Source organism: Tupaia chinensis, unplaced genomic scaffold (genome assembly GCF_000334495.1).
Source record: "Tupaia chinensis unplaced genomic scaffold, TupChi_1.0 Scaffold000423_1, whole genome shotgun sequence".
NCBI classification, from domain to species: Eukaryota; Metazoa; Chordata; class Mammalia; order Scandentia; family Tupaiidae; genus Tupaia; species Tupaia belangeri.
This window is the reverse complement of record NW_006159928.1, coordinates 8573912-8585291: the sequence shown is the minus strand read 5'-3', so window position 1 is coordinate 8585291 and position 11380 is coordinate 8573912. Positions and strand designations below refer to the sequence as shown.

At 37.7% G+C, this 11380-nt stretch overlaps 1 protein-coding gene across 1 annotated transcript in view; it reads right to left on the bottom strand.

The window, feature by feature from the left end:
* Positions 1-11380, bottom strand: part of CFAP54 (cilia and flagella associated protein 54) — a 347206-nt gene that overhangs the window by 303270 nt on the left and 32556 nt on the right. The window contains exons 6-9 of the mRNA XM_014590242.1: positions 9678-9821; positions 6502-6615; positions 6281-6382; positions 125-323 (exon numbers count right to left, since the gene is read on the bottom strand). Coding sequence (XP_014445728.1) covers positions 125-323; positions 6281-6382; positions 6502-6615; positions 9678-9821 — 559 coding nt within the window. The remainder of the gene's footprint in view (positions 1-124; positions 324-6280; positions 6383-6501; positions 6616-9677; positions 9822-11380) is intronic.

Below are 11380 nucleotides of genomic sequence, written 5' to 3'. Positions count from 1 at the left end.
GCTCACTTTCTTTCTCTCTCTCTCTCTCTCTCTCTCTCTCTCTCTGTCTCGCTCTCAGTCTGGTGAGCACATGCACCTGATAGCAAGCTAGAAAAAATATTTTATATTTTTACATCTTATTTACTTATTAAAAGGTCTTTTCCTGCTATAAAGAGTTCTGAGACAACATCACGTATTTCCACTTCATCTGTAACAACAGGTCCAGTTTGCAATATTCGCCTGTTTGAATCAGAAAGAGCTTCCAAGACAGCCAGAAACTGGGATGCAGTGTTGTCAAACATTTCCTCTAACAGTCGTTCTGTGATGGTACGTGGCCATGGCAACTGGAATTAAAAAAAAAAAAAATCAGTCTATTTTTTAAAGATATTATAAGGCAAAAAAAAAAGTAAGTTATGCTAAAAGAGACAATGGTCAGTCCAACAATGAGATGACCACTTTTAAGGTTTCCATCTTTTGAAATGTCACTCTATACTCCTTTAAAATTTATGTCTTACTGCCAACACATCAGAAACGTTGCTATTTCTCTCTGTTTGTGTTTCTGAGCCAGGATAAGAAAGCTGTTTATTATGGTCTTTTTAATTAAGCTGGCATCAATCTCCATATGCTTTATAGTTTCTTAATTACAGCCTTAAGAAACTGACATTCAAACTTCGGTAGCTTAAGAATCACTTAGGGGTGCTTTTTAGATGCAAAACCAAATCTCCAGAGAATCCAATGTCTGGGTGAATATTTTTAATAAGCACTGCAGGAAATTCTAATGCAGAAGGTCCTCAGGTCTAAATTAGAAATGATATTTTATAATATGAATAACTTTGGTCGTGATGGTTCACTCTAAGGAAGAGGTATCAGCTGTATATTAATAAGCTAGCCACTGTGCTTTGTACCAGGACCTATAGCTGACTTACCCCCACTTCATTCTTATCTCTGACAGATGGGCTGTTCTCTGCATTTAGATGCCAGGAAATAAGAGCAGTAGCTTTAGCTGACTTTTCTAGAATCTCTGTCTAGCTAGAAGACATCATATTTCCTGTAATTCCTTTATTTTTCCTTCTCATTGAAACAAAGTTAGAAAAACAAAAAAACAAAGCTGGGACTGAAATTGCTTTGGACTGTTTTACTCTACATACCAGATTTGCTACTTATTAGCATCTGTGCCTTTTCAATCTGTAAGTCAACTGATATGTTAAAAACCCCTATAAAACTTGAATTTCATGCCCTGCCCTCTCTCCTTCCAAAAAAGGTAAAGGTTACTTCTAAGATTTTTTTTATTGTAAATTTAAACAGAGCATTAAATATATGTATTTAAAGTGGTAAGTGAACTTTCTAATAATTACAAGTATTCAAAATGATAAAACCCAAACGGATTAAAGAGTAAAATTGTGTTTAAAATTTTCATAGAAAACCCAGCATAAAGTAGAATAAAATATTTATCAGAGCTGTAGATGAATACTAAGTAAAAAATTTTAAACATAAATTCTTATAAATATTTAATAGATCTATGAAAAAGAATTAAAGCTAAAGCAATAAGAAAACCAATGAGCTGTCAAGTATGACAAGCAAAATATTAATACTTATAAAATAATGAGCTTATTCAAATATATTTTAAAAATTAAAATCTCTAGTAGATAAATAGTGAAACATTGTGAAAGCTAGTCCATCAAATAAAGGAAATATAAAGAGTAAACATTAATACAAGGGAAAAATTGGATCAAAGAACAAAGTTAAAATGAAAAGCCATTTTGTAAAATCTAAATTACCAAAAAGAGTTTATAGAAACATATCAAAATGACAATAGCCTTTTGTGAAATTGCTACTCACAGGTTGTCATCTTGAAAATAGGAGTAACCATTTTGAAATCAACTAGGCAAAATAAGTCAAGAAAAATAAGTGTTTGCATCCTTTGATTCAGTAATATTAAGCCTTGAATTCTTCCACAGGAAGTAAAAGAAACTTAAAAATAGTATACCTGAGATAGAGATTGCATTATACTTTTAACAGTGAAAAACCTGGAAACTAAAATAATAGTAATGAAATATTAGACATATTATGGTACATCTACTACACAAGATATATTATACCATCTTTCAAAATGTCAGGTAGATGGGACCAGCAGGGGCATGGGGATTAAGAACACGGACACTCCCACATGGCCGACCATGGTTCGAGTCCCAGACCTGGTGGCTTTCTCTCTCTTTCTGTCACTCTCTAGTCAAGTTAAGATAAATGAATGAATAAATTAAATTAAATAATTTTTAAAAATTGTCAGGTAGACGAAAATCTGAATGACATGACAGTCTGTTTACCTCTAAATACTACAGTGTCTATAAAATCTGCTCTATGGATGTATTTTAATTTCCCAATGTCATACACCTAGCTCAGTCAAGCTCTATTTCTCAGTATCCCCTTACAACTTTGCTTGCTCTAACTGTGCATGGGTAACCTTCTGATTATGCTCTGGTCTTTTCTTTTTTTTTGATTATTTAATTTTCTTTATTCATTCATTTGTCTTAATTTGACCAGAGAGAGACACAAGACACTGAAAGAGAGAGAGAAAGAGAAAGAGAGAAAGCAAGCCACCAAGTGCAGGACTCGAACCATGGTTGGCCATGTGGGAGTGTCCAGGGCCTTAACCACCATGCCACCTGCTGGTCCAGTTCTGGTCTTTTTACTTAGAATGTTTTCCTCACTCCTCTCTGTCCAATCAAATCCTACCCATTATTCTAAGGCCATTCAAAAAGCCAGGACTGCTAGTTAGTCTTTTCTAAATTGTGTCATACTTGAGGCCACAATAAGCACATAATACTATACTGTCACATGGATAAATAAAAAATAAATAGGGACCAGCAGCTAGCATAATGGCTATGTCGCTGGACTCCCATGTAGTTGACCGCGGTTCGAGTCCTGGATCCAGTGACTTAAACTCACACCGGGCATGTGTGCGTGCATGCCCAAGATCCTGAGAGGAAAATGGAGGAGAAGGGATTGTGGCATGGCCATCCCCCTTGGAGGGTGATTTCTTGCTTTTTGTCTCTCTGTCTCCTGTCTCTGTATTTCTGGCGAGTGCACGTGCTCTATAGCAGAAAAAAAAAAAACAAAAAAAAAAAAAAAAACCTCCCAAAAAAAAAAAAAAAAAAAAAAAAAAAAAAAAAAAAAAACCTCTCCAATAAAAAATAAATAAATGATAATAGCTAATATTTAATGAGGGTCTACTATGTGCAAAAAACATTCTAAGGGATTTTCATATAACTCATTCAAATCCTACCCTCCTCTTATTTCCTTCTTAATAGTTATCACAGGCTATAATTATTTTGCTTATTTATTTATTATGTAATTTCTCCACCAGAATGTAATCTTTGTCTATCTTTTCACATAGCAAGTGCTTAAAAAATATTTGTTGAATAGGTCACTAAGTGGTAGATCATGGGAGTCTGAATTAATAATACCCTAAAATAAATTTTTGAAAGTCAAAATTATTTACATACACTAAAGACTGATTTGCAGAGCATAATGGTACCCACCCTATGGCAAAAACTAATCTACAAACTCAGAAATGTTTAGAAAATATGTTTCATATATATTGAAATCACTTTATTTTGTAGAAACATAATAAAATTATTTCATACATAGAAAACAGAACTTTCTAAAAATATATCAAGGTAATATAATATGGCATTACAAAAATGGTATGTTAGGGCCAGCAGGTGGCATGGTGATTAAGGGCACTGGACTCCCACATGGCTGACTGCAGTTTGAGTCCTGGACCTGTCAGTTTGTCTTGAAGTTCTCAGTCTCCTCTTCCATCCCATTCTCACCCTCTCTTCCTCCATGTTCTCTATGGCCCTCTCTGGTCAAATTTTTAAAAGCAAATAAATAAACAAAGTTAAATAAAATAATTTTGAAATAGTATATTAAATATTCTTTGTAAAAACTACCCATGAGTGTCAGCTTGTGGCTTGGTGGTTAAGGCAGCTGGATCCCACATGGTCAACTGCTTGAAAGACATGCCAGGCACCTGTGCATGTATACCCAAAATCCTGCAAGAAGGGAGAAGTGGGAGAAAAGGGATTGTGGTGTGACCTTGCTCCATAAGGTGACACATGGTCTTCTCTCTCTCCTCCTGTCTTTCTCCAATGAGTTGCACATACTCTCTGGCAAATTAATAATAATAATAATAATAATAATAACAGACAGAGAAAGACAGAGAGACAGAAAGCGAGAAATCACCCCCCAGGAGGGATGGCCACACCACAATCCCTTCTCCTCCTTTCTCCTCTCAGGATCTTGGCACATGCACCCAGCATGAGTTTTAAGCCACCAGGTCTGGGACTCGAACCGTGGTTGACTACATGGGAGTCCAGGGACATAGCAATTACACTAACTGCTGGTTCCTTAATTTGGTTTTTCAGAGGAAAAAAAAATGCTAGTGAGAAAGCAAATCATCTCCTGTTCTCTTAAAAATATACTATATTACTACTCAGTCATCCCAGATGTAGCATTCAACAACTCATCCAAAGAACAGCCTACAATCTGGCAAATTACTATTCCCTCTAATTATATACTGTTGGTTAGTAAGGGATATAATTTAAAAGCAGTACAGGCCCAATAGGTGGCATGGAGGTTAAGGGACTGGATCCCACATGGCCAACTCTGTGGCTGGAGTCCCAGACACAGCAGCTTGGAAATCACACCAGGTGCATGTGCATGCGTGCCCAAAGTCTTGAGAGGAGAATGAAGGAAAAGAGATTGCAGCATGGACATCCCTGCTGAGGGTGGTGATGATTTCTCACTTCCTTTCTCTCTGGCAAGCACATGCACCCTATAGAGAGAGAAGAAAGAAAGAAAGAAAGAAAGAAAGAAAGAAAGAAAGAAAGAAAGAAAGAAAGAAAGAAAGAAAGAAAGAAAGAAAGAAAGAGAGGAGGGAAGAGAGAGAGGAGGGAAGAAGGGAGGGAGGAAGAAAGAGAAAGCAAGCAAGCAAAGCAAAGCAACACATAAAATGTGTTGCCAGTAATTGATATAGTCACACAAAATGTGAAAGCTATCACGTCCAAATATTATTCACATTTGAAAATCACCATCTATTTAAAAGAAGTATTTAAAAATTACTCTACAATGTAGTAAGAACTTCAAAGAAAATGGAGCCGCAGTCATCGGAGTAGTGAGAAAGCTTGGAGTTAGAAGGACAGGTCAAGTTCCAATTCTACCAGCAGCTGGCTTTATGGCCTGGAGCCAGTAACTTAAATACTGAGAATTTCAAGTTCCCCATCTGTAATAGCAAAGAACTCAGATCTGATGATTTCTAAATGCCTTCAGGTTCTGAGATTCTGCATCTCTTCTGTCAGAATCCTTTCATCCTCTTCTCCCTTATTTTCATTTTTCAGTTCCCATTCAGAAAGGCACAAAAGAAAGTTTATAGCCATCTCAGTCAGGAAAGCTCAAGGAGAAATAGAACCAGGCCTTGAAAGATACTGAGATTCAGAAAGGCAGGGGGAGAAACAATAAGAAAAGCAACAGGGCAGGAAGGCCAAGACAGCAGAGGATCTCACAAGGCATAACTCGGTCCCTCTCACTTCCCTGTGACAATCCTTAGTTCTGTTTGTCAAATATGCTTGTGGATAGAAGAGTTGCGTGGCTAGTTAAAATATGGGAGAAGAGACATGCTGTTTCCATGCTGAGCATCATAGCCCACGTGAGATCCTCCAAAGATCTTTTATGCCTCTCTTATCTCTTCTCCTGTGCCTTGCCCTGAGCAGCTTTCATAAGCAAAACACCCTGAAAAGTATAACAACATATGACTCTAGTGGGAAATGAATGGTTGTCTTAAGCCACCTGAGGCATGGGGACTGTTGGTTGCTACTATTGTAGCAACTATGAACTAGCTCTTGAATACTCCCAAAGGTAAGCCTTCAAGCTGATGACCAAAAGGGCCTCCATCTCTTCCCTAGCCCCAAAACTCACTAACACTGAGCAAAGACAAGACCTGTGCAGAACTACTCAGAGGCCTGCTCGTCTGCAAGAGCCTGTTCATTCAAATCTTTCCCAGGCTCCTAATGCAGTTTCTTATCCTTCAAAGTTGTACAAATGGGGTTACGCTAACGCATGAAAGCTTCGAGAAGGGCTGAAGTAAGGCCATGTCCAAACTGGAAAGCATTCTTCTCTCTCTGTCCACTGGTGCAGAGAACTGGGGGCAGGATTTAGTATGCAGTAACTAAAATTTAAATATATGGAGGTATAACACAAACCTACTGCAAAAGATTTTAAGTAAAGATGTTCTTAGACTTACACTTTGTACTTCCCTTAGGTTGACTCTTATCTTTGGTCTAAAGAAAGCTTTGTTTTTCCTTCTAGATTCAAATACTCCTCTTTTGAAGATCATCACCGCCATCTGCCTCAAAAAGAATTATATATGAGATAACAATGGAGGCACTTCTCAACTGCAAATATTAAGTACTTAATCAACTATATAATGCTGTAAATTTATTTAATTTCATCAAATTTTTATACCTTTATCGTGGCCTCTCTATAATATCTTCTGGATTCTTCCTGTGATCGTGAGGAACTCATTAATTCCAGTTGCCTTAATTCATCAATTTTAGCTAAAGCACGCCGAGCAAATGCCTACATGCAATTAAAATTAATTTATAGTAAGTTAAAACATAGAGATTAAAAATGGATAGACAGTATGTTTTGTTCTACTAGACACTTGATTTAATCTATGAATTAAACTCTAAGCTAATGCTGACTGCTTATAACATGGGAGCTAGTCATTCTATTATTTTCTGTAAGTACCATAAAACTGTAGATTTAAAGTTAATAATCTGTCAACTACGCTAACTTTATGAACTCTAAAATTCAAAAAAGTCAAGAATGCCCAAATATGGGCTAAGCAGTAACTTTATACAGATTATCACTTCTTTGGCTCTGAGTGCATGTACGTATGTGTGCATATACACCTGTCCTCAGATGCTCAGATACTCTTCTCAAATTCTGACCTTCCAGGGGCTAGCAGGTGGTACAATGCTTAAGGTGCTAGATTTCCACAAAGGACCACTTTGACCAGGGTCCAAGGCCTGGACCTGGTGGCTTGCTTTCTCACTTGTCCTTTCCCTCACCAGTCAAATTAGAAAATAACAATAACAAATAAAATAAAAAAAATAAATAATTTAAAAAATAAATCCTAACCTTCCTGCTGTAACATACTGTATTATCTACTCAACTGTTTATATTGTCCACAAAATTATGAAGTCCTTATAGGATCTTACTTATTTTTGTGTCTCCTATACTCCTGTACATATTGGAAGCACTTAATATCTGAGGAAATGATGAAAGAAAGAAGGTCAGGCTTGTTTATTTAATGATATCACCATTAGTATAATTCTTTGAAGAATTATTTATTTAATTTTATTTATTCATTTATTTTAATTTGAACAGAGAGAGACACACAGAGAGAGAGAAGGGGGAGAAGTGAGAAAGCAAGCCACCAGGTCCAGGATTTGAACCGTGGTCAGCCATGTGGGAGTGTCCAGAGCCTTAACTACCATGCCACCTACTGGTCCCCACCATTAGTATAATTCTATAGATAATAACAAGAAGGTTCGAAGGAGTTAAAGAGTTAAGCAATAAGAGTTCATGTCATTTATTTTACCATTTCTTTGAAATATTTCATTCAAAATTTATAATTTTAAGGAAAATGTTTCTAGACCAACCACAATATTAATATATGTGGAAGGTTTAAATTTCCAAAAAGAAAAAATACCAAAACTACATAAATATTCCATTCCCTGATCATTTTAGTGGCTAAGAACAAACTATGCCACCACTAGTACACTGAAGTTAACTGCATAAATGGTAAGTAGTTTCTGGAATAAAATAAATAATTATTTATTTTACTGAACCACAAAAGTATTCCACAAGGGTTGAATTAGGCTATTCCCTCCGCCTATGGGTCACTATCATCCAACCCTTTGGAATTATTAGGTCATCGAAAATGTCATAACGTATTTTTTTTTAAACTACACTCAAAGAAACCATTAACTGGACAGATGATTTAATTATGGTTGTGAGCAGGATATAAACAGATACTTGAACAGGTGTAACTTATAAGCTGTATCTTGCATAAGACTTCCCAGTCAAGCTGTTGAGTTAATGCTGAAATCTAACTTGTACTCCATTTACCAAGCCATGTACCCTGGTGTAGGGATGTGGGAGCTCAAAGAAAGGGGTGCTTATTTCTAATTCAGACCAAGGCCTCCTCCACCAACCAAGCCAGGTGCCATGTACTGTAGTGAGGATATCTTTTCATTTCTACAGAGATACTTCACAGGCCAATAAAAGCCCTGCCATGTGACGTTATATTTCAAGTATTCAGTCTAAAAGATGTGCAGGAAAAGAGGAAAAACAAGAAATAGTGCATTAAATGTTAGTTAGAGGCAAAGAAAATCCAGACAAAACTACAGGGATGGACCTAAAAGAGTCACTTATAAATACTGTCTCTACAAAATATATATATATATATAGTAACTGTGTGACGTGACGGATACATTATTTAGTTCGATATAATAACTCTACAATATACACATATATCGGAACCAGCAGTTAGCATAACGGCTATTTCGCTGGACTCCCACATAGTTGACCGCGGTTTGGGTCCCGGACCCGGTGGCTTAAAACTCACGCTGGGCGCGTGTGCGTGCGTGCCCAAGATCCTGAGAGGAGAATGGAGGAGAAGGGATTGCGGCATGACCATCCTCCCTGGGGGGTGATTTCTCACTTTCTGTCTCTATGTCTCTCTCTGTCTGTCTGGCGAGCGCACGTGCCCTACATCGAAAGCCTCTCCAAAAAAAAATACATATGCATATATCAAAACATCACTGTTTATGCCATAAACATGTAATTATTATCGGATCGTCAGAATTAACAGGAAATATACCAAACCTAGGAAGTGGCACAGCGGTAGTGTAACTGGACCCGCGTGAGCATGGTCCTGGATTTGTGTACCAGGACCTCCCTCAGTATGTGGGCACACACTAGAGCTGATGATCTGGGGTGACTGAGACGAGGAAGTGTGAACACTTTGTCAGAGGTGCTCTCTCTCTCTTTCTGTCTACCTCTCTCTCTCAGAAGAATTAAATAAATAAATGTTGGTACCAACAGATGGCAGAATGGTTACGCTGCTGAACTCCCACATAGTTGACTGTAGTTCAAGCCCTGGACCTGGGCAGCTTAAACTCATGTTGGGCACATGTGTGTGCATACCTAAAATCCCAAGAGGAGAATGGAGAAGGGATTGCGGCATGGCCATTCTCCCTGGGTGATTTCTCACTTTCTACCTCTCTGTCTCTCTGTGAGCCTATGCACTCTACAGCAAAAATCTCTCTGAAAAAAAAGAAAAAAAAAAAAAAAGGAAATAAATAAAAGCTTTTTAAAAGGGGGTGAGGCTAGCAGATGGTGTGATGGTTAAGGTGCTGGATTCCCACATGACCAACTGCTGTCTGAGTCCCAGATCTGGCAGCTTGCTTTCTCTCTCTCTCTCTCTCTCCTTCTCTCTCTCCTTCTCTCTCTCCTTCTCTCTCTCTCTCTCTCTCTCTCTCTCTGGTAAACACATGTGCCCTATAGTAAATTAAATCATAGTAATAAACATTAAAATTAAATAAATAATTCTTTTTTCAAAAGGAACATACCTCCCCATGAATACCAGCTTGGCAGTCGTAGTAGCACTGACAGACTGCAGTGTAAAGAGTAGCTCTCCATGTCAAGTACCGGATGGACAGGAGTGGGACCGAGGACTCCATGCATATACTGGCCCACAGGAGATAGTCCAGGGCCTGGGAAATAAACAGCACTACTGAACTTATTTTCATCGAAGCTAATGATGATGGTTTTATTTGATAAAATGAAATTATAAGTCATGAGCTCAAGTGGCTGGTCACTTAAAACCCAAAATACCATTAATAACAAGTCCAAGAAAAAGCATTTAAACGGTAAAAGCATACTTTCAAGAACTCAAATTAGCCATTTTAGAATGTCTTCCTTTTTAGCTCCTAAAGCTTCTCGGCTCATTTTGATTAATATTTATTGAAGATTAACGGTAGTCTAGGAGATAATTCCAAAAATACAATTGTTACTAGTTGGCCTGGAACCAATATTTTAGTGTATTATTCTAAGTATAAATTGGTATGGGAGGGTAGGGAAAATTAATTGGACTAGCAGTGTGGGAAAAAATGAAAAGGCTTACTGCCTGGGGCCTGTGACACTTAAGTGTAAGATTAGAGTGAAATAAACCTAGGTTTTAGTCCCAATTTTAATACCTAGTGGCTTTATCATTTTACCTCTCCGGATCTCAATTTTCTCATTTGTAAAATGGGTATTTTATCACATCTTAGCAGTGCTGTTATGGGAGAAAGAGACAATACACATGAGGTACTAGGATGGTATCTGGCACACTGCAGCACTCTGTAATAGCACCCATTAGCAGCATAATTATTCCCGAGGTAAAATGTGAAACAGAACAGGGGGAAAGGATCACCATCAACATTGGTCTGCCTGTGGAAATATAAGAAAAAAGCCTCTCGTGCTAGTCTAACTGTAAAACTTCACCCACAAATCCATTGATAATTCTTTCTCAACATACTCTTCCCACAAACACCGCAGTGAGAAACACCATTTGGCTATATGTATTCTGCAGGTAACTTTCTCAATCTTTATCTTTTCTTCAAAGATACTTGAAAAGCTCAAAGGGGAATTGGATTATATTGCCTTTCACTTAATATAAGAAACAGGAAATGTGATTTATGCTCCACATATTACTATAAGAAATCTTACTGGGATAAAAATTAAAATCTGTGAGTTAAATATTGGGTCATTGGAGAAGTCATGATGCATTTTTGCATAGAAAAATATGTCATGACTTTCCCAAAGACCTAATAACTCATCATCTCAAATACTAAATTCTACGAATGGAAATCCCAACCTTAACCAAGTAGGTCCTTACACCTCTCCCAGGACTATTATGATACTTCCTCACTTGTCTCCTTTTCTTTGGTAAAGAAAGTTGGCCTTACCGTTCTCTTCTTCTTGTACACTTCTCACCTCCACCAGAGTTATCATTCTAAAATGTCAATTGGATTATTCTTGTGCTTCAAAACACTGTGATAGCTCCCTATGCCTACAGGACAAAGTACATGCCCTTTAGTAGGGCATGCGAAGGCATTTCATGACCTAATCCTCACCTTTTCCCTCCCCCGTCCTCTTGACCTTGTAATGGTGAGTGGTCTTCCAAAAGGTTCAAGGAGAAGGCATATTATGAAAAAGCTGATGGGAACCAGCAGTTAGCGTAATGGCTATGTCGCTGGACTCCCACGTGGTCGACCGCGGTTCGCGTCCC